Source organism: Thunnus albacares, chromosome 9 (genome assembly GCF_914725855.1).
Source record: "Thunnus albacares chromosome 9, fThuAlb1.1, whole genome shotgun sequence".
Taxonomy (NCBI): Eukaryota; Metazoa; Chordata; class Actinopteri; order Scombriformes; family Scombridae; genus Thunnus; species Thunnus albacares.
Genome location: NC_058114.1, coordinates 28,744,582 through 28,768,562, shown reverse-complemented (window position 1 = coordinate 28,768,562; position 23,981 = coordinate 28,744,582). Strand labels below are relative to the sequence as shown.

Sequence of the window (23,981 nt, the reverse complement as noted above, 5' to 3'; positions counted from 1 at the left end):
TGTGTGTGTGTGTGTGTGTGTGTGTGTGTGTGTGTGTGTGTGTGTGTGTGTGTGTGTGTGTGTGTCTACAGTTTTTAGAGTGGACCTCTTCTGTTCTGGCAAGATAGATGGAGAGGCTGTTTTGACGATGCAGCTCAATCTAACCATCCATGCCAACAACTACACAGTGCTCAACTTCAAGAGGAGGAAAATGTGCTATAAAAGTAAATATCTGAACGCATGCATGGTTATAAGTAAGCCTCAAGTAGCGCAGCCTTACTTAATGTTTTTCTCTTTTTAAGTAGATTTCATTATTTATGCACCTATAGACCTTTTTCATAGCAGACATCTTTACATGTCATAGTAGAAAAAGCAGCAGTGCAGTTAATAACGTCAATGATGGCTGTGCCTCCTGCCTGGCCGGGACATCGTAAGCATTATTAATAAGTGCTAATTAGTTCCACCTGTGCTTTTCCTGCTATGACAAGTTAAAATGTCATGTCTACATAGACTGTGGATTGTTTGGGGAATTTGGGGAGTTGCAGTGGGAGTTCAGGTTTTTGTATTCAGTTACTGATAAAACACAAACCTCGCTATTTCTTATCTTTTTTGCATTTTCTTATCAATATCAGGACTAAGGACTGTTAGGATGAGGGATGGAGATTTTTCTTAATTTTATTGACATTTAAATGATCATTTATCTGTTCTGATCTCCTCTGTTCTCTAATGAGAGGGAGAGAGATTCGGCACTTATTTCACTGCTTTTACTCATTAAAGAAGCTGAAAAAATACTCAGCAGATCTTCACTACTTAGGAAACAGGACTTTTTGATTTTCTGGTGTTTTTTTTAATTTCCCTTAAGCCTCCTGCACTTTTTCTTTCCAACATGGATTCAAACATCACAGACATAACTTTAAACTACACAGAACAACATTCATCCCTCAACCACGTTTACTGTGTTGTTGTCATCTTATATGCAAAAATGGCATCTTAATATTTCATATGTCAGATTTTCCTGATCTTTGGAGTTCATGAGAAGTGGTAGGCACGCTGCCTTGTGTGTTTTTTCTGAGGCACCTTAGTTACTGGGTCTATGCTGTCAGAAATGATGGTGAAAAGTTAATTCAACTACAGTGGAAACCGCTCATAGTGATCACGTCTGTCTTGGTCAAATTGATCACTATAAGCAGATGATTATTATAACCAATTTTTTTTCTTTTCTTAATTTCTCATACAGATAACCATCTACTCAACATTTGTACATTTATTAAATGAATATAAAGTAATCAAACAGACAGCTTCGCTATTTACTGAATTTTATTGACTGTTTGAAAATACAGAACAGCTGTTTCAACGCTTCGTTTCGCTGCTGCATCTCATTGGGTTGTTTTTGGCAGTTTGTCATGAGCTTCAAGGAGATTACGTTTTCCATTGAGAGAAAATTACATTTTCCTTTTCTTTTTCCCGTCATGATAACATTAAAAGTAAAGTTCATTTTAGAAAATACGAGAGAGAGAGAGAGAAAGAGAAGCAGCGGTTGAGCGAGCTAGAGAGTGGATGAGGAGAGCGAGCAGTGGTAGCGAGAAAGCCGGTGAATGAGTGGCGGTTACAAATAAACATGCCCACATGTGCTAATTGCTGATTGTATATCATACACGTATCATGGGAGTAAAATAGAATTACTGTAGTTTTAAACATTTTTTCCATATGTTTCCATGTATGAAAGGACCCAAAATGAACACTGTAAGTGGATTAATTATTACTATAAGCAAATTATTTAAACAGCGTTTGTATAGGAATGATTCTATCCCAAGGTTTTTGATCCACATAAGTGGTTGATCACTGTAACTGTGATCACTATAGGTGGTTTCCACTATATCATCACCATTTTCAGTTGGATTAAACACATGAGCAACTGCTGACAGCTGCTGATGTATTTCTTTTTTCTTCTTCTCTGTGAACAGGAATAGATACTGACCCAAAGATTCCCATTCCCCTCAACAATCACACTATTCAACAGCCTGACTGTAAGTATTTTTACCTCCAAATCCAGCTCCACTTATCCCTCTTTACCAGCATCATGTGTTGTCTTTCATAGGTAGCATCAGAAGTCTCTGCATAACAGTGCACGCTGGCCAAACTTTCCATAACAAGGCGTATGATTTCAGAGCCTGAAGAGCAGGATTCATTCCTATTGAAGTACACTCTCAGCCCCCACCCTATGGAGTGGTTGTCCTCTTCCACTGGGATTTATTCAGACTCTTTGTAAGCCCACGGCCCCAGTAACAAAGTACCATTAGTGGGTTGTCTCCCTTCTGCTTGGGTAGGCCCGAGGAACCTGGGGCCCTCTGAGGCTTTTAGAGAGGTGATGAGAAAAGCTCTCAGACACTGGATCCCAGGCACAGCCTCTGCCGTTCCAGCCCTCCATTAAAACTAAGTGAAACCCTCGGTGCACTTATAGAATATCTCTGTCACTCACGTCTCTATCCCATTGCCTTTACCTCATATTTTTGCTCTGCTTCTTTCATAATAGCAGACACTGTTGAAGCTTTCCATAATGATTGTTTTGTGTGCATCGATGCCGTGGTTACCAAATGTCCCTTTTTCTCTCCCAAGTGGCTCCTCTACTGTGTCTGATTATTAACATGTGTTTTGTTTTCATCAGTAACTGGTGTGACCACCCCCACCACCTCCACCCAGGTGTTCTATATAAGTGTGAGCGTCTGCTGCATTGTCATCTTCCTTGTGGCCATCATCCTGGCCATCCTGCACCTGCACAGCATGAAGAGAGTGGAGATGGAGGACAGGTTTGTTTCATTTGTTTGCTGCACCACACAAACTAGTTCTTAAACCTAATAAACACTGGGTGTAACTGACATGTTGAGAGGGAAGATTGTAAGAGGTAAAATGAAACATAGTCACCTTATCTGACCCAGTTTTGGTTTAAATGATGTTTAAAAATGATGTAAACTGGCAAAAATTTCAATTTCATTTCCTGAACCCGTTAGTTATGAGGTTATGAAACACTTAAAAAACAAAACAAAAAAAAACGTAGCAATGAAGTTATGAACAGCTGGTGCCTCTGAATAACGACTGTGTGTTCTTCCTCTCTGCGTCTTTCAGTGTGAGCGACAGTGGAAGCTCACAGGGTCTGTCTCAGCCGTCCACCCAGACCACACAGTACCTGAGGGCTGACACTCCAAACAACGCAGCTCCTGTCACCAGTAAGAGAGTTTACCCCTTCTCACCACCACAACATTTACCAAAGGCTTCTTTTAAGGAAATCAGTAACAAGTTACAACATCAGTTTATGTTTCATTAAAACAAATCCTGTGGAGATATCTTTATTTAAAGAATTACACTCAGAAGGGCCCGACTTCATTCAGTATGATTCAGTCGGCCATTGTTTTATTTCCTCTTCTTTTACTGGCATCCCAAAAGGTGCATGCTTTACCAAATGTGATAATAGACTGTGAATGACCTGATTATCTAAACTGGTATCATAAGTTTGCAATAAACAGCACAGTTGCTGCAGTGATGTTGTCTTACTTACTTTTTCTCGCTGCTAGCCTCGTGACCTATTACTGTCAGTGTGGAGCAACGTGTAGATGTACTCACTGTGCGCTTTGTATCAGTAATTGAAGAATCACGAGTCATCTTTTTTTATATTGGAGGTCAGAAACCAACCTACTCTAAATTGATGTAAATATAAAACATGGTGTAGTACGACTTCATCTCCAGTAGAGGTCTTTCTGTTGTTGGTGTTAGGTGGCAGCGTGATTACTCACCCTGCCCTTGTTTTTCATGGCTGGCATCCATTGTAATTAGTGAGTTTTTACTCTATTAGTGGAGAGCGGAAATAATCAGGCATGTGTTTCACTGAAAACAATGTACTGAGGGATGTATGTTTATCAGTGTGGACGCAGACTTATAATTACAGTGCAAGTAATAAGGCCATGAAATGAGATCCAGGCTGCCATGGTAAAAGCATCATCATGGTTACCATGGCAGCCCCAGATTTCATAAAATGTCTTACTTTTGGACAAAAGGCTATCCTCCTGCTCTCCTCCACTGTAAACCAGTTTTCATGTGTGTTGTGTTTCATGTCAGCAGTAAACAGATTGTAATAGTCAGCTCCATTTTGAAGGACCAAGCACCTCTAAAGGTCATGAATTAACACGTTATATTGTAAGGTGTTAATTATTGTTATTGTTTAATCTGCACATAAAGTCTTAAAATGACAATTCACTGTTTTACGAGGGAATGATGTGTCGGACTGTTTCCTGGCTGGGAGCAGTAACTTCTTGGAGTCCTGCTGCTCCTCAAATAAAAACAAATATTTTTCCTCCACATATAGTTTGGTGGAAAGACAACTCAGATGGAGAGGTATCTGTGGCGACAAAGAGTAGAAACGCCTCATAAAATAATGATGATATTAACCATTCTCACTTTGGTGGGGGACCCCTGGTTCATTTTGGGAACCCATGGAAAAGCACACAGCGGTTTATGTGCCTTATTGTATGATCCATCATCGCCCTCTTGTGGATACAACCCACATCTCACTTCCTGTGCATTGTTTTTGACCCACTTGCTTTTTCCTTATGTCTTATGCTTTGCTGATTGTGATTATTTGCTCCACCATCCACCCATTTTTACCCAACTCCTGATGGGCAGGTTTACCCAACTTGCAAGCATGCCTGGTTTGATGGATGTTTTGTGAAAATGGAGACAACTAGAGCAGACATCCATCCATTCATTCAGGTCATGTTGTAATTTGAGTGAGCTATCCATTAAATCAATGCTTTCTTACTCTCTCCCACCCTCCCTCCACTCCCTCCCCGTCTCCTCCTGTCATCAGACAATCACCCTGGTTCTGCACCCATACTCCAGCTTGCTGCCTCCTCCTTCCAAAATGCTGGTGCTCCCCCTCATGAAACCAAAAGTAAGTTCCAGTGAGAGACAAACTAAGGACTCTTAAACACTATGTTATCGTCATGTGCACCGTAATAATGAACTGTAACCCTTAAACTATATTTTATCTGCAGTTTTTCTCTGAACTTTACACTGCTTAGATAAACACTGTATATGTTTGGATTTCTGTACCCTCATGTCCTGCTTCTAGTTTCGGGCAGTGTGAGTAGAAAGGTAGAAGTAGAAATTAAATTATTGGAAGGTTTCTCTTCCTTTTGGTTACTGGTTTGATCCTCAAAATCCTGGCTCACGCATCTCACCTGCTTTATATACTAACCTTTTCTGTCACCTTTTGTCAACTTTATGTGTTGTGTTTTTAATGTAACTTACACAGATAGGTTTTTAAGCATTTGGAGTCTAAAAGAAGATTCACAAATTTGTGCTATCAAGTGAAGAGTGCTTAAACAATAGGTGATGAATTGACTAGTTGATGAACAGGAAATATCAATTGTTTGGGTCATTACACCAGAACATTCGCTGGTTCCACCTTCTAAACTGTGAGAATTTGCTGTTTTTTCTCTGTTTTACATCTTTGTAAATTGATTATCTTTTGGTTTACACTGCTGGTTGAACAAAACAAGTCAGCTCTGGGAACTTTTTATAGATTAAACAATATATTGATCAATCATTACAATCTACAAATATATTTTTGCGTTGTTTTGTTTTTTAATAGAAAACACTGCTAATGTGATCACATCCTTTATTCTGAAGTGTGTTGTGTAGCTCAAAATGATGAATAAACTCATAATACTCCTCAGCATATCATGTTAGAGAGCCAACAGCAGCCCCTGTATCTCTTTTCGCTTCTCTGCACTTAAGTGCTAGAACATTAGGAATTCACTCAAAATCATCTTCAGATCTACCCCCAGTATACATTTAAACAGACGTAAGCCGTGTCCCAAAGCAGTGCGATATAGTAATTCTAAGCAGGTTTAGAGTGACAAATAAAGTACACTCAAAACATTAAATTTGCACACTAAAATAGCCTTTGACTTTTAAGTGGGAAATTGCCTCGTAAAAATTTTGGAAAAACATTTTGCTTTAATAAGCATTAAAAAGTCACAGACTGGGTGAAGTCCAACTTCACAAGTATGCTGTCATTTCCTGTTGGTATAACATGATTAAATAATTTGATGTCTTGTATACTGCAAAGCTACAAAACAATACACTATAACTATACAGGTATTATGGATTTGGACACAGCACTAGTTATTCTTTGGACCACTCTACAAGCTGAAGAAACTTCCTACATGAGAATGACATTTTGTCCCAGTGGAGAATGTTTTTGCCAAAAAACTGTAACACAGCATTAACAGTACTTAGTATAAAAAGCACAATGCAAATTTGTATTCTACATACTGTATCATTAATCTCTGTAAAAATAATTGACAGGGGCCACTGTACAGTTTTGTACTTGCTGTATTCTGTTTGTACTCACTATTGAAAGTAAATTGTGCTCTTAGTTTGACCCCATGGGGGCAGCAGTGTCCTGTGCTGCAGTACGCCTTTATATACAGTTTACATGCTACAGCAGAGATTTAAACCTTAAATCAAAGAGATTTATAACATTTGTTGCATTGTCTGCACCTTTTTATTTCTCCTTTGTTGTATCGTCTTGAGATTAAAGCTTAATATTGATACAGTATTAGAGATTCCTACATCTCACATCCAGCTCACAACTCACAGTAAGAACATGCCTTCATCATTCAGTCACCGCCTTAAACTCTATCTGGAGATTGTTTGATTGTGAGTTTTTTTTATTGTCACTATTCATTCGCTGGTATATCTACCATCTGTCTAAGCAACTGCTCATAGTGCAGCCTGGCGGAGTCCTCCTCACTAACAGTGATCTGCAGACAGGAGGTTAGAATGTGTTATCTCTCATCACTGACACGTTGTGTCCACATGGAGTGTGTTGATACAAAGGGGTCATGTTTACACTGTTTGTTCATCTGTTTGTATCCAGGCCTATTCCTACCAACAGCTAATGATGGTGCGTATATCGAGTGGTTATGTAATAGAGGTGCTGTAATACAGGACTTCGCATGAGCTTTGATGCAACATGTGTAGATTACTGTACATGCACCGCTGACTATTTTTCTTGTAATATTGCTTCAATTCTTTGAATTCAAATGAGGGATCTTTGTTTTGGAAGAAACTTTTTGTGTCAATATGAAATGACGCTCTGTCGTGTCACAAAAGTGATGTAAAGCAGAAGTTCCCTAGGTTTGTTGTCGAGGTCGTTGTTAAAAGACCTGTCAATCAGTTTAAAAGTGTTTTGTTTACATTTGGATCATGTGCGCCTTTTCTCTCCTCACAGGCTACCCATCTCTCCGCATCGAGAAGAATGACCTGAGGAGTGTTACTCTAATGGAGGCTAAAGCCAAAGTGAAAGACATTGCCATCTCAAGAGAGAGAGTCACATTGCGAGATGTCTTGCATGAAGGTACTTGTCTCGGCCACTCTTTCTCTACAACATGAGCTGCCAGTCTACGTTAGTATTCTTCAGAAGGATGCCAATATTATCTGAAGAATTTCACCAAAAAGTGGAACACAAATGTAGTCTCTAAGAGGTGCTGAACAAAGATTGCGTCATAGCGTGGTTAACGTATCTTCCCCTTGCTTTGCGCTGGAATGTGTGTGTGTATGTAAGATGCTGTTTTGATGGCAGTCTGGACAGTTATAAACCTACACAGACGTCATAATCTAGGTCACCTGGTATCTTTTGCCCCATGTATAACTAGTATTGAAATAAATCTTTGGGTGATCAGGGCCTATATTTATCAAAGATATCAAAATTACCCTTAAGAATGGCCGAAAGATCCAGTTTAGGGGTATAAAATGCTTTTTGGTAAAAATGGAAAAATAGCAAATTTATCATTCAACTCAGTCAGATCTACAGTGAAGTGTAGCAATATTGTAATTTTTTTAATTATTTGCACCAACTGTATACAAAAAGCATGAAAACGAATAAACACAAAGACAATCTAAACAATACAAAATGGCTTAAACATCCAGTGGACCTCACCCAAACAAAAACAATGTAAAGAATATAAATTAATGAGAGCAATAAAACACTAATCACCAATACCAAAACAGAGTGAGAATGATTTCAAAATTATTTTAATAGTTATTAAAAGATGGTGAGAGAGAAAGTGACGAGCATGGATTATTATAGAAACACTCATATCTGATGATTATTTATGTCTTCTGAAAGAATGTTGCATTTTCTGAACAGGGAGGCAGAGGCTTCCTGACAGTCTGAGAACGTCACCAGTCTTCAGCCTTTACGAGAAGTTCTCAAGTGTTAATTCACAACAGCTATCGCTACTACAAACTAGAGACATAGCCAGTGAGTTACAACAATCAAACTAAGTCTAGTGCTATTGATAAGTTTGTTCATTCTTAATATAAACATATATTTAGGGGCATTTTATGCCTTTATTGTATAGTGACAATGTAGAGAGTAGACAGGAAACGGGGGGGGAGAGATGGGGAAGGACATGCAACAAAGGTCCGCACCAAAATCGAATCACAGACGTTGTGGTTATGTGGCATGCTCCTCAACCAGTAGGCTACTGGGGCACGCCGACTTTGTTCATTTTTTTAAGTGAATTCCTTAAACATTCTGATGATTTCAACAAAAGTCAGCTTTCATTGTGTAAATGTTTCATTGTCTCTTGAAGCATATTGATGTGTGAAGTAAATAAGTAGCTGAAGTAGATGAAATTATAGGAAACGTCTTAAAATGGAAACATAATGAAAACCAACCGGAGGTTTGGAGGAAAGCCTGCTGCTGGAAAGGGAGATTATATAGAAATATACACTAAGGGGCAATGGCCACGTTAAACAAAGGTGTGTGTGTTTACATCAACACAACTTTTTTGTGTTTTAAAACTAGTGATGCACCTATCCAACTTTTCCGGCAGCTGATACTGATACCTGGGTTTTGGGTATCTCCCAATACCGAGTACCGATCTGATACCAGTGTTAAAGTAATAAGCTGTATGCCTCACTGTGTGGACAAGACTGGGATGATTCAAGTCATTTGTTTGCAGGAGGAATTGGGTGTGTTCAAGAAAGCAAATACACAGCTGATTCTGGTTTCTAATATTTAGCTGCAGTGATTGAACAACATTGGTCTTGGACAGCAATCCAGTTATATAAAAAATAAACAAAAAATGTATGTTTTGTTGATTGAGTCAAGTGAACCAACCGATTGGTGGTGTTGACTGACCGCAGCAGGTTCTCCTTCAGAAATCTGAACAAATCCAACTTCCTAAGGCAACTGACAGTAACGCCAAGAGTTTATATTTTTTACTGGAAGGCTCAGCAGTGCTGAAGTGACAGCGACGCAACCAAGAGAGGAAAGTAATCCTGGAGGGGAAAGCACCCAAAGTGAGCCTGAGGAGCAGAGCTAATGCTAACTGCCAGCACCGCTAAACAATCAAACAGAAACTCGACTTTTATTAGTCGCCTGCTTTGACATAACCACTGCAGTTATAAAGTAGACAGTCAGGGGATTCTGTTAAGATCTATTGGATTTTATAAGTGGAGGTTTTGCTGTTGTATTTTAGGCCACACACACGACTGGTTTTCTCTTAGCAAGATTAACTACAATAGCTGGTTTTATCGAGGCTACAGAGGCTCCTTGGGACAGCTGATAGTTACTAAAGATAGCATCCAAAACAACCTAAGTTAGCGTACACTTTGTACTGTCTATCAGGGCTTGTGCTTCACAATGCTGAAACAATAGCAGCAACCCGGCTCCTGTGGGAGAAAAGCGTCTAACAGCACTACGGTCCCCGCCGGTGTGTCTTGCTTTATAGGTAATGGGTCAGCTGAGATTGGCCCCATTGTCACCAATACACAATCAAGCTATTTGAGTTAGTATCAAACCGATATCACTATCAGATTGGTGCTTCCTATTTAAGACTCAATAATAACAGTCGTTTTTGACATTGTCAGAATACCTAGATGTGGAATGAGTAAGACAACACCTCTACTGTTAATTTTAGAAGATGATAGTTTTACCTTAGGACAAAGGTTCACGCCATGATGAAGAATGATTGATGAAGAACTTTCTCAGTTATAAGAATCATCAAGATTTTTCCTGATACAGCTGTAAGCACTTGTGAGCTGTGTCAATCTCAATTCTTGAGTCTTAAATGGCAAATACTACACATAAGCCAGACAGTACACAAAGCTGAGGTATAGTACTGTAATGTTATGAATAAAAATGACTTAACTGCAGTACACATATATGCCATTAATTAATCAGTTGTATGTTTGTATCAACATTTTTTTTAATATTGTATTTTTCTTTTCTTGGTGTGAGGATCTTGTGTAAGGACTTGTCACTTTGCTGCACTTATTTCAACACTCATATAAACAGAAACATATTTATACATACTAGCATAATCCTTAAACAGCAGCATTCATGTTCATAGCTCACTGTCTCATTTTACATCACAGAGTATGAGCGTGCCAATCAAAACTTTCCACGAACCTAAAATAGCAAAGCTTTATATATATATTACCTGTTGGCAGCAAACCTTAGATATTAAAGTTTCTAAAGCTTTTTCTTTGGCTTTGTATCAAAGATGAACATAACTATTTGGGCATCAGCTTGGCTCCGTCAGTCTTTCTCACTTTAGATGCTGGCTGACTCTGAAGAAGAGTCAGCATCATCATGGAGTGATGGTATTGAACAAGACTGTACTTCACTCTCTGGAAATTTGCCCACACTGGGGTTTAGTGCGGCTGTGTGAATGATCTAATGGGTGAATACAACACAATGGAGGCGAAAAGTATGGGTGTTCTTTTTTTTTTGTTTTTTCAAATACAGCTTAAACCATAAACCACGGTCCTTGCATCTGTCTGGTAGTTGACACAGGTTGTGCTCAGATATTTATTTTAACTTAAAAAAAACATCTGTTCACCCTATTCAAATATTTGTTTTTTCTAAAACATCCTTAAGCTGGCCCAGTTCTCACATTTTTCTTGGTTAGGATGTTGTAACCCAACTATAACAAATATATCTCATTGTGGAGTCAAACACAACCTCTGCATGACTTCTGTGTTAATCATTTGTTGATGAGCTTTATAGCTTCTGCACTATATGAGATTATTGATCTTGCTCTTTGGTCTGTTGTATCTTCTCATCCTGCTTGCAATGGATGTGTCTAGCTTTAGTGGATGGGTGGGGTGATCAATGTCTTTGAATGGACGGTTGTTGTTGATGTTGTTGACCCTGAGCAACATGAGCCACCTTTTCCAAACTGCTGAATGTTTTCAACTTGATGCTGCTGCTTTTTCATGAGCGTTAAGTCGTTATTATCATGAGTTAATGTTTGGTTTCAGTTAATGATGCAAATGTTGATGCTAGTTAATGCAGTGTAGCCGTAAGGTTCAAAGTACAATAACATTATTATCAGATTGCTCCACAACCAGCTGTAAGTTAGCATACTTGCAAGCAGCAGTCATTCATATCCATCTGACTTGACTTGGTTAACGCCAGTACAGTCAGCTATCCAACATACATCAGATCCAACATAAAAAATGGCAACAGATGCAACATAAATATTAAAAACATGAAAAATAACGACTAAGAAAAAACAAATACAAGCCACAAAAGGCCAATTCTGAGAGAAGGTTGAACTGGGAGTGAGTGGGGTTCTGTTCTCCGGAGCGAGCAGGTCCAGGCAGGTAGGGGCGGGAGGGAGACAGTTAAACACTAACCCTGTTGTTATGCTTCATCTCCTCTCCTGTTGAAACACAAGGCCTAGCTGGCCTTGGGGCGCAGATTTTTTTTTGATTTTTTTTTTTTTTTTTGAGTTTATGTTGATGGTTTATATTCTTAAATGGCATTTTACCTCAGTAAAGTCCTGGAGCAATGCGGTGACAGTTTAGACAAAGGAGATGATGAATATGCTCACTTGGCCTTTCCACCTCCTATGTATGTCTGAATCGTTCTCAGTGATGAAAGGTCCTCCGAGCTCCAGTGAATCACTCTTGTTTTGGCTCATGTCAGTGAGACAACAGCCAAAACTGTCTAATCCCATTAAGAGACAAAGCACATTAAGCAGAAGCCTGTCCACCTCTGTCCACAGATCAGCCAGGAATGGCGAGCAGTGAGTGAAGTGACATTTTGATCTTTGAATGCGATGCCTCTGGCTCTCTCTCCTGCCCTTTTCCTCAAATAAAAAACTCTGCTTTGTCTTCATACAGGCACATTTGGCCGCATCTTTCATGGCGTGCTGCTGGATGAGAAGGACCCCAGTAAGGAAAAACAAGTCTTTGTGAAGACAGTGAAAGGTATGCACTCCATCCTGCTTATAATACACAGTTGAATGCACAGCTGCAACAAACTCAAAATATTGTCAAGTGAAGTGTGTTTTTAGTTCTCCCAGCTCTCATTCTAAAGTGCAGCTCACTGTGATTGTCTCTAAGTGTTGGTTGTGAAAGCAAACTCTGTAATGCCAGTGGACCAGTACGTTTAGAATTCCAAAGGCCTTATATGAACAAGGGTCATTGGATCATAACAAGGCCAACAGTTCAATTGACAGCGTGGGTTGTGAGTCCTGGTGATGAACCAGTAAGCATTGTCCATCAGAGGTAGTATGTACTTTTCTAATGGCTTCAGCAGATGGATGTACATGGGTTCAGTCCAGTAAACTGGCACACAAATTTGACAGTAAATTAATTATTAGTCTTACTCATGCTCCAAGGCTTGTATGCCAGTAAAAGAGCTCATTTATGCGGGACTGTCAGGTTCTTTGTTAGCGGCATGTGTCAGCTTTCTCTGCCAGTTGCCTTCTGACCTCTCCATTCTCTCATGTTTACTCAGGGAGGGGTGGATACCTCTCAGTGAACAATATCCTCATGCCAGTCTTGGCTTTGTTAAACTCTTAACTTCCTCCTCATGGGCCTTTTGGGAAAGGAACAATACTGCTTTCCATAAGTACTAGACGATGGCAAAGCTGCATACACAGATTAAAAAGTTAACCTCAGTGAGCTTGGCACAAGTCTGTTTTCCTCTGAAGTTTCCCACTACAAATGACTGTTGGCAGCGGTGCAGGGAAACAAATGAAATTTAAACACCACATGGGGTCAGAGAGTAAACGAATTGTATCTTTAACTTTTCAGGGGCTGCTGCACACCATGGTTTGGCAGAGATGTTGAGGTCACTGTAGTTTTGCCATATCACTCAGTTTTTAATCCGACTCTGTCTCTGATTGAATCCTTCAGATCATGCGTCTGAGGTGCAGGTGACCATGATGCTGACTGAAAGTTGCAAGCTTCGTGGACTTCATCATAGGTGAGTGGCAGCACACACAAATCCCTCTTCTCGGGTAGTTTTACCTTTTTAGTCATCAATAATCGAAATATGTAAAGGAAAAATGGCACAATACCACACAAAAACCCAACATGGTATGTGTCTCAGACCACTAGGCCACCGTCACACACCCACACTATCAACCTGCACCACAGTTATGGACATGTGTTGATTTCTCCAGCGTCATGGTTGTGCACTTTTGCAACAAGTTTTTTTTTCATACCTTAGCAGTAAAAATTCTGGTTTACTCCTAACCCAACATGTATTCCGTCAGAGCAGTTCCTGTGGTCGTCTCTTTAAATGGCTCGGTTTAAAGCTGATGAAAGAACACCACATATTTACACAGAGAGCTGATACTGTAACATCGACCGTGGAAGAAACAAAACAGAAATAAATGTAACACTGGCACCTTGCACTCTAGCTCCTTCTCGTTCGGCTTTTATAATATAATACAATCATTTATGTTATTCCTCAGAAATCCGTTTTGAAAGTAGGGTCATGCTTTAGAAACTGAGACCCCAAATTAACAGGATTCTTGGATCTCCACTGTACTTTCTTTATGTGTAAAAAAAATTGTCGTCATGCCAGCCCACATCTTCCTCTTTCTTCTCCTTGAAGTCAACAAGTCGACTTCTTCCCCCACAGTTTGGCAATGATTCGGATGACCCTCACCCACCAGTGTACACTTTCATATTTGTATTCCTTTGACTTACAGCTAACTCTTGCAACATTACAGATACTTTCATACACTGTTCCCGTTCCTCACTCGGTCTTTCTCTCACTTTCAGAAATTTGCTGCCTATTAGTCATGTATGCACAGAGGAAGGAGAGAAGCCCATGGTGCTGTTGCCTTTCATGGCTTGGGGGAATCTCAAGCTGTTCTTGCGGCAGTGCAAGCTAGCTGAAGCTAACAACCCACAGGTGAGGCTACAACTCTGCATGCATGGTGGAGCTAAAAATTAAAATAAAACATGAGTCTCTTATTAAACTATTAAGATGAATACCTCAATTCAAGCCATGTATGGCAGCGCATTAAGACATCTATTAAACTATTAAAATAAATTCCCCAAATTGGAAGAAAAGTCAAATTCAATCCCCACTACTGTTTACACTGTTATTAGAGGGACTGTTGATACAGTCATGAAGCCGGTGCTCAGGGCAGACAGATTTTTATTCACTATGTAAAGACAATCAGGCTTTTGTACAGGCTAACCTCAGGGAGTCTTAAATGTACTTGGCAAAAACCACAGTGCAGATCCAACCAATCAATCAGCTCCAAAATACAGATGTAGCAAACGCTTTGCAATCACAAGATGAAGCTTGCCATCCATTTGCATTAATCAAAACCCCCTTTTGTAAAGTTTCAGGTAACACATCAGCACCTTCGGTCTCAGCAATCTCATTATGTACTTTTGGCAGTTGTGGGAGACAAAGACATAGTCATTAAGTTGCGCTGTTGCAATAAACATCAAGCTATAAATCAGAAATGCATCAGTATGGGGGAGATTAAGTTCTCTGTAAAACACAGAGGGAGCACAACACTACACTGTGCCATTCATGTTCAAAGTGAACATCTGGTTTTGAAAGTATAACTGCTATGAGAAAAAAAAAAGTGTTGTGTGGATCTTTTCCACTTAACTCACCGATAGTGAAGTTATTCTGTGTGTTGGATATAGAGGGTTTGACTCTTTGTACCAGCCACACACATCCCAGTTTTGCTTGAGTTGTTGCCTTGAATGTTCTTATCTCTGTTCAGTTGTTGCCAAGACTTTGTTTTCCCATGTTGTGGGTTTTAATGAATTTAGGTTGTAATACATTGCTGTCCACCGTTAGATAAGATTAAGTAGCCAGAAATATCTCTGTGTGCGCCAGAGCTGATTAAGCTGACTGAATTAGATTGGATACAATATGATATATGATACCGTCAACTCAGGACCTCCCTTATAAGTTTTCTTTCAAGCTATAAGCATACAGCATAAGGACCTGCCTCGCTTTGTCAGTTGTTTACCCTGCCCTGCACCAGTCAGAGGCGCACACCTGCTGGCTAACTATTGTCTACAAATCCTTCAGTAGCTCCAAGCACAAAACAAACAACGTTCTTTAATGTCAGTCTGGCTCAAACCTTTGAGTGAGGGACTTTCTGAGTTACATAATACAGACAATTTTCCCTCAGGTGTTCCCTCTACTGCATACTAAATCCCTCCGCACTGATAATAATGTTATTCAAGATTTCAATACCAATATAATTTGTAGCTTTTCAACATTATAATCAGCCTTACATTTACATTTAAAGACTGAAATAGTCTTCCCTTTTTTGACCCAAAGAAGCCTGCGCCCCAACTCAAAGGAAATTTGAGCAATTTGACAGAGAAGAAGAATTTCAGCACAGTAAAATCACATCATGTGTGCTCTCCTGTCCCCACTCCTCCCTTTTTTTGTTTTTCGTGCCTCTCAACTGCACATTGTCTTTCTCTCTCTCCTACTCATTTCCTTTCAGGCGATCTCTCAACAAGACTTGGTTTACATGGCCATCCAGATTGCATGCGGAATGAGCTACCTGGCTCGCAGGGAGGTCATACACAAAGACCTCGCGGCCAGGAACTGCGTGTAAGTGTCCCTGACCCGGCACAAAACTGTCGTCATTTCTCCTTGGTTTCTTCCCCCGTAGCTTTAAGGTGATTTGGTTTGGAATTTAATTACAAAATAAAGAAGCCGAATCTTCTATCTTGTCTCCCCCACAACAGCATTGACGACAACATGCAGGTAAAGATCACAGACAATGCTCTTGCCCGAGACCTGTTTCCCATGGATTACCACTGTCTGGGGGATAATGAGAACCGGCCCGTCCGCTGGATGGCCCTGGAAAGCCTGCTCAACAACGACTTTTCTAGTGCCAGTGACGTGGTAAGATCTGCACTCCCTAATACACAGTTATTTTATCGCAGCATAGCAACCACGCTATCAGTGCAAGGTTTATTCATCATGACTCTGACATGAACCATTCCTGTCTCTCAAGGGTTTTTTATAGATAAAAAGATTTTCAGGAGCCACGATACAGAGAGGGTGATGCCGGATATGGCACCAATTGTATTCAAGCCATTCTTAGACGCTTGGTCAAGGTGTCAGAAGGAAGGGAGGTGCAGTGTGGAGCGCCATGTGTCTCTGGTTCTTCCCTCTTTCCTGTCTCAGGATAGCACAGGGGGGCGCAGCCAAGACAGTCGGGAAGTTTAACGGATCCTCAAGAGACACCGCTCAGACAGGCAGTGTGGCTCAGCCAGACATGCCCCCACCCCTCTGCATTCCTCTTATGATCACACCGCCTCATGGCAACCCCCCACAACCCCCCTCCCCTGTACTTAGAGTTAACAGAGGCCTGGCATTAACAGCCACCTAAGATTTAGGGGAAAGTCCAGACAAGTACCTGGAGCTGTGTAGCATCATCACAGCATCACACATGCCAGCGTAGCGCATGGAAGCACTCTACCCTTATGTCAATGGTTACGCACATTGAATGCAGAGCTGGACTAAACAAGAAACCGACTATTGATATGTTTCTGCCTTATTGGGGAATCTTGGCAGAGGCGTGTACACTTTCGTGGAAATGGGGACGATTACTGTACGGCACGTCTTTCCTCTGAGAAGCCCTCCCATCATCGTACCCTCTGGCCTCAATCACTCCCTTCACTTCCTTTAAAGGCATTGTGTCCCTCATTAAATGTTACGAAACACTTAACACAGTGGAATATTACAGAAGCCTCTTTCCGAGTATCATTTGTATTATTTGGTCCATAAGTCATTGCCGGGTTAGTAAACGCCAGCCAATTTTATTTTAGATAAGGATTAGCGTGACTCCTGAAATTCCATTAAAAACAAGCATGGGGTCAACACCTACTGTAAGCACTTCCATCTTTGAGAGTGACCTCAAATATGTATTAATAACAAGAGTATCACTTGTTAACACGAATAGGGAAATGCCTCTTTTCCTAGTTTCCTCCAGTGAGGTCAACTCAACAACACATGCAGGGCGGGACCTCACTGACACGGGAGCTTGAACCAAAACCTTCAACAGTTCCTCTAAACAGAACGGCCACCCTACTGTTTACTCTCAGTCTCTTAACACAAACTTGCAACGATGATTTATATTACTTATAAATTTTTCAGCATTATTTCCTTGCATTGTTCATGTGGAACATTTTGTATTTGAATGCACGCGGGCAGCGCTGGCTTTCCGCACTCTGGATAGAAATGGTTGCTCTATTTATCCAGCGATGATAACACGTTCTTGGCTTTTGTTAAACTTGTCGTGTTGATAATATGTAGGAAATTTGGTAAATAAATGTTCATTACTGGTCTCGGTGTTAATCACGTGTTGTGTTTTTCACAGTGGGCTTTCGGAGTGACGCTGTGGGAACTGATGACTCTGGGTCAGACGCCATATGTCGACATCGACCCTTTTGAGATGTCCGCCTACCTGAAGGATGGGTACAGAATAGCACAGCCAATCAACTGTCCAGATGAACTGTACGTGGATTGACAGAGCACACACACACACACACACACACACACACACACACACATACACACACACACACACACACACACACACACACACACACACACACACACACACATACACATACACTCATTACATTTTCTAAGATCTGGTTCTTATTTGTTGGCAATTGCTGAGAATTTGACAAAAGCCTCAAAGTTCTCATGTCTACTGCTTACAAAGATTTAAATTTTGTGATCTGCAGCTAGTATAAGTTCATCGATCAGTCAGTCCCAAATGTTTTCAAAAACTACACTTGTGTGTAAGAGCTGGAAAGACACTGAGGCTGCTACTGCATCACTCTATACATGCGTCCAGCATACCCCCTCACTGGAAACCCATTACAAATCCCCAAAGTTTTACTGTATGTTTGGTGTTTTTCTACATGTTCTCTCTGGGTTTGAGGACTTTATTTATTAGTAATCAAGATTAAAAAATCTCTTTTACAGGATTAACTTGGCCACGAGTAGAATATACGATACACAAGTCATCATATATAAATACATTCTTGAAGGAAAAACTATAAAAATATTAAGAATAATAACTAATCAACGAACAACAGCACAGATGTAATCTGAAGGATTATTTAAAACTGATGAAATAACAGCAGTCAGTAAAATATTACAAGGAATATGAAAACATAGATTTCATGACTTCACGTTGTATATTACAGTTGCAGTAACTGTAATAGTAACTATCAGCTGACAGCTTACAGTCACCTGAATGTAGCGTTTTTATCAGTGACCTACTGCAGATGCTTCAGTCACTTTGAGGACTACAGAATGTGTTTGTACTTTTGCTTATCATTGTTGTTGTTATTAATGTAAACGCATAACATGCAGCTGCAGCCAGGCTTGTTATTGCAGACTTACCAAAAGGAGTGTTTATACGATACAAGAGCTGAACTAAAGTGAAATATTCAGCAGCTACCAGTCTTCATGTGAAGCTTATCAACATCCTGCAACTGTCGAGAAGAAGGAGCAGAGTGCCCAGAGACGTCATTCCCACTACACACTTATTATTTACAGTCTGTTTCTTCAATATCTAGTTGGCAACAGGCTGTCACCTCCTCACTGCTGGGTAATAACAGGGGTGTTCTGGCTCAGAGCAGGGCTGCAGTGGTGGACCACCCGAGTGGTTTAGTCTGTGACGCATGAATGACTGGAATCAACGAGTGTTCAAGATGCTGGGTGGCAATGGTAAAATCCGTACAGGTGTTGTGCATCTGTCTGAACACTGACAGCCTTTACTTTATACTGAAGACCCTAAATTATTCATTATTATCATTATCCACAGTTTGGACATTTCAATATTTATTTGCTCGATTAAGCTGACGACTCTGAGACAGAGTGTTAAAAATAAAGCTAATATATTTATTTCATGCTGATGGCAGACAGCTGTCTGTGCTCACTTCCTTTTTCCAACAACACTCAACCTCTTATCAAAAATGTAAGTGTTCTGTTTGACCTTACTTCTGAACTGTTCGTTAGCAAGGTTAAACAACTGTGTTTTTACTTTTTTAGGAGTGTGGCTCAAGTCTTTCTATTGCTGAGCTTCAGAGAAACAGAATACATCATACACACACGCATATTTCCTCATGTTCGGATTATTGCAAAAGTTTCCTAATTGAGCGTAAATCAGACAACACAAACTACAAATTGTGAAAGTCATCACGCTACTCTTTTCCTCTTTATTCACTACTATTTTTAGCTACTAATTGCCTGATAGCATTTCAAATGAAGGGACACAGTATCATGATACTAGGATGAAAAATCATGTGTGCTCACTTATTTTGACAGGTCTTCATTAGAATCCCCACCCTTCCCCCCACCCAAAGAATAAAAATATCTGTGATGGGAAAAACCTAAATACAATAGGTGGTGAAGTAAAGGCTTCCTTTCCCAAAATATTAGAGCTTGTAAAGTAAAACATTTAAGGTCATGCATTGATTAAGAAATGATTATATCTCATACATTTATATCAGCGCTGCACAGGCAGCTCCTGTTTCAGGACAATACAGCTTGTACTGTAGGTGTAAGCGTGTAATGGCCTGAGCCTGAAGCCAGATCTAGATTTCAGTTGCATGTCACCCTCCTCCTCTCTCACACTGCACTTTGTTTTACACACAATACAACCAGAATTGTACATGGACAAACCCAGGGGTTAAAGTTCTGAGGGGCTTTTTTTTTTTTTTTTTCAGGCACAGAGCACTTTTAAATTCATATATAATAATACTTTGTTCAATACGTTGTACACATTTCCTCCTGGACAACTTTTCAGGCTCACAATTTTTTTCTCGCTTTAATCCCTGCAAACATGTAATTTGAGTCATCTCTTGTGTTTCCCGCTGTGTTGCAGGTTTGCAGTAATGGCCTGTTGCTGGGCTCTGGACCCAGAGGAGAGGCCTAAGTTTCAGCAGCTTGTTCAGTGTCTCACAGAGTTCCACGCAGCTTTGGGAGCTTATGTGTGAAAACAAGCTCTTTTTTTTTTTTCTTTTTTTTTTCTTTTTTTTTTTCCTCAAGAACATCAACACTAGAAGCAGGCGGACACTATTCACAAGGAATACATGTATGAAACTGTGCCTTATCAGATGAAAGAGCAGACTTGAGCACGATGATTTTATTTTGTACAGTTGTTTGGAGTTTTTATATAGTTGAATTACCTTTTTACAGCATAGCAAAGTAAAATGGTTTGTTGTCAAAGTTGTATATGGACTTTTTTGTTAAATATTGTTTCATATGCTTTGAAAGCATATAGAAATGGCAATTAAGGTGCTCTCTCTTTGCCAAGAGGACCGAAATGATGGAAATATGTAGTCACCTGTACAACACATGAACATTTACAGACATTTATGTGCCATCGAACATTTTTTTTTAAAAAGGCTCTGACAACCTGGTTTTAAAGACAGTATTTTCCTGCAGTTTTGTAACTTAGTGAAACCGTGTAAATTGTAGTCTTGGATGAACAGCAGAATGATTTAGGTACCAAAGTAGATTTAAGGGCTTCATTTGTATATGTAACCATATTCTCAAACATGCTGCTTGACTCCAAAAAGCTCAAGCTTGGTACGAGAAGAAAGCAGACGTGTGTTTGTGGAGCGGCAACTGAGAAGCTTTCTTCAAACGGTACTCTGTTTGATTTGGATAAGATTAATACTTGTACCACAGATTAGTTTTCTTTTCTCCTGATCAACTGTGCCAACGCTCGCCGGAGATGACACAGCGGTGGATCACACTTAAGCACGCCACAGCTCGTACAAGATCAGCACCTGCAAAGCTACAGTAAATATATGAACTTAATTTTTTTTTTTTTTTTTTTTTTTTTTAATGACAACCGGAGTGATTTTTGGACCCTGATCTCAGTTATTGGAATGCCACCACCCTCTTCCTCTTTTGTACCTTGTGTTCTCACTATCACACCCTCCAACCTGGGGTATCATGACTTTTTCTATTTTATAAGCTTGATTGTTCTGCGTCAGAACACAACCCTTCACAGGATTTTTTTTTTTTTTTTTTTTTTTAGACAGATTTTTTGTGAATAACTAGAACATTAATAATCACTGTGAACACACACAAAACTGCCTACCAGCTTGGTCTAATCTTATTCTCACACCTTTAACATCTTTGTGATGTGTTTTTTTACGATCACTGCATGTTGAATTAAGGTTGTAAACTTCCTGAATTCGTATCCACAAATTAAATGTCATCTTTTAAATATAGAATGTCTACTTTATTTATTTTGGTCTCATACGGTGTATCACTATCACTTGTTCTTCTCATTTAGGCAGAATACCTGATAACACATTAACGCTTGATTTGTACCACAAAAGGCACAGTGAAAACCAAGTGTTTGAGTACTTTGTTTTTCTGTTTAGCCTGCAGTTTCAAACCACAGCGACACCTTTTGCAGTTCAACTATGTCACACGTCCACGTTGATAGAAGAAACAAAGAGCTCGATGAGTTAAAGCCATTTATCTGAGTATTTGAATCACCAAATAAGCATCCATGTGTACGTAATACAAGAGCACTGTTATGGATTCTTCTTTTTTAGTTTCATTGTTGAACCTGAGTTGCTTTTGTTTTGCCTCTGTAGCTTTAGGCTGAGGTTGATGTTGATGTCACATGAACAGCACTTCTTCATGATGGTGAAATGGAAAGTTATGTGAAATCAAATTTATGCATAATTCCTAAATCTGCTTGATCGAAAGTCCTCATCCTTACTAGCAATTACTCATATCTGTGTACTATCAGTAAATATTATTGCAACATCTGTTCCTCTTTTTTTTACATTATGCGTCACTATGTTTCACTGACAAATGTTGACAGTCTTCCCCGAATTCCATGATTCAATTTTTCTTGTGTGGTTGTTTTTATTGTTGTTGTTTTGTTTCCCAGTGTTCTTAGTTCTTGGAATAACCAGCGAAATGTCAGCGGTGAGTAAAGTCACGTTGACATATTTCCACACATATACAGCAGCAGTCAAGACAACATCCTTTCAAAATATCATCTGTCATCGTCGGGTTTCTGCTCTGCAGTTCTACAATTTCCTCATCAACAGCAGTCATAATAGACCATAATGCAATGCAGCCGCAGAACATGTTGAGTAAGTGAGACATTCTCATTACCAGACTGTCGTTTGTGTCACAATACTGTAACTTTTAAACAAGCATGACATGAGTGGAACACAGTGGAAACCCTGTAAGGTCCGCTGAAATAATAAAATATTGTGTTTGGCACCTGTTACGCTCAACTTCTTCATCAACTGTTAGTTTTGGCCATGTAGTCAAAATATTTGAATTAACGATTTTCTCTTGTTTTCAGGGACCTGTTCCAACAAGCAGGTTAACTGAGTTATCTGGATAATTTTGCTGAGACCAGTACATATTCCACATTTGAGGATTTTTTTTTAATCATTATTATTCTGCAAACTTACAGTATTCAGATAACTGTGAATCTACTAATATGAACAGACCCACTGTTTATACTTGAAGCCACATATTAAAGGGATATATTTTCTCCTTTAGAGTTTTCAGCCTGTATTTGGCTCATGTATTTGAGTTTGGACCTGCCCTTGTCATTGTGACTTAATTTCCTTTCAAATCTAAATACTTTTCATGTGGTGTTTCTATTATTTTGTCCACCCATCTACCAGTATTTAATCTTGAACTGTGAAAATGACTCCCCTTACCATGATTGGTTAAGTCCTGTTTGCTATTGTACAATACCTTAACACACACACACAGTTATCTAGATGTTGTCCTACCAAAGATCAGCTCTCATATCTGTGTTGCTTAGCAACACATTTATTATCCCACTGATCATGAATTATATTGAGGTTATTCATGGGCAACCCTGTATGAAACCCAGGTCCAAATTGTATTGTAGATAGTGGCATGATGCAACATAACATATAATGTATGATAAAAGCTGCTATAATCATTTATAATGCATTATGTATCAGAACAACAGTCATAAGATATTTCAATATACTGTGAACAAGCTCTGGCATCACATTTGCTCATAATCACTTGATCCGTTTTGCATGAAAGTGTATAAAGTCTGTACATCATGACACTTTCTGTAACCATACTGGAGGGAGAGAGTGTTATAACAGCTTCATAAGAGTTCATACACATGTATTGTTATTGTTCAGACGTACTGAAGGCTTTGACAGACATTCAGAGTTGAAGAGACACACGGCCTTGTTGAGGGACTAAACTCCAGTTTTACATATAATAACATCAGAAGTTCAGTATTTCACTGACTTTCTCCTGCTTGTTGTATTTTCTGTTACCTGCTTGCTGTCTACCTCTCTGCTCCACTCACATCGGTTCTTTATTAACTTAATGGCTTTCATACTTGTGATGGTGTTGATGTGGTACATCCTGTGCTTTTAACTCCATTGTTAAAAAAAAGAACAACAAATTTTCTATAATTGTTAACATGAATCCAACTGAATCATCAATGTCAATACATGCTAATGTTACTTGAAGAATACAATGAGATGTCATGTAAACCTCAACACATTTCAGAAAACATGTTGTACTGTGTATTTCCATACATTCAAAGAAAGAAAGAAGTCTTTGTTATTTTTGACCATAAATAGCATTAGATTATATTTGCAATCAGGGCCGTAGCTAC

General features: G+C 39.5%; 1 protein-coding gene across 2 annotated transcripts in view; it reads left to right on the top strand.

Moving 5' to 3' along the window:
- ryk (receptor like tyrosine kinase) overlaps positions 1 to 21,382 on the top strand; it is a 38,942-nt gene extending 17,560 nt beyond the window's left edge. Inside the window, exons 4-16 of one of the 2 annotated variants that reach the window (XM_044361851.1) lie at positions 72 to 203; positions 1,944 to 2,006; positions 2,645 to 2,786; positions 3,103 to 3,203; positions 4,838 to 4,921; positions 7,271 to 7,396; positions 12,181 to 12,267; positions 13,201 to 13,270; positions 14,077 to 14,209; positions 15,786 to 15,895; positions 16,033 to 16,192; positions 17,673 to 17,809; positions 20,199 to 21,382. In XM_044361851.1, coding sequence (XP_044217786.1) covers positions 72 to 203; positions 1,944 to 2,006; positions 2,645 to 2,786; positions 3,103 to 3,203; positions 4,838 to 4,921; positions 7,271 to 7,396; positions 12,181 to 12,267; positions 13,201 to 13,270; positions 14,077 to 14,209; positions 15,786 to 15,895; positions 16,033 to 16,192; positions 17,673 to 17,809; positions 20,199 to 20,310 — 1,457 coding nt within the window. In that variant the 3' untranslated portion in view covers positions 20,311 to 21,382. The remainder of the gene's footprint in view (positions 1 to 71; positions 204 to 1,943; positions 2,007 to 2,644; positions 2,787 to 3,102; positions 3,204 to 4,837; positions 4,922 to 7,270; positions 7,397 to 12,180; positions 12,268 to 13,200; positions 13,271 to 14,076; positions 14,210 to 15,785; positions 15,896 to 16,032; positions 16,193 to 17,672; positions 17,810 to 20,198) is intronic. The other variant, XM_044361852.1, reaches the window with a different exon arrangement.
- Positions 21,383 to 23,981: the final 2,599 nt, after the last annotated feature.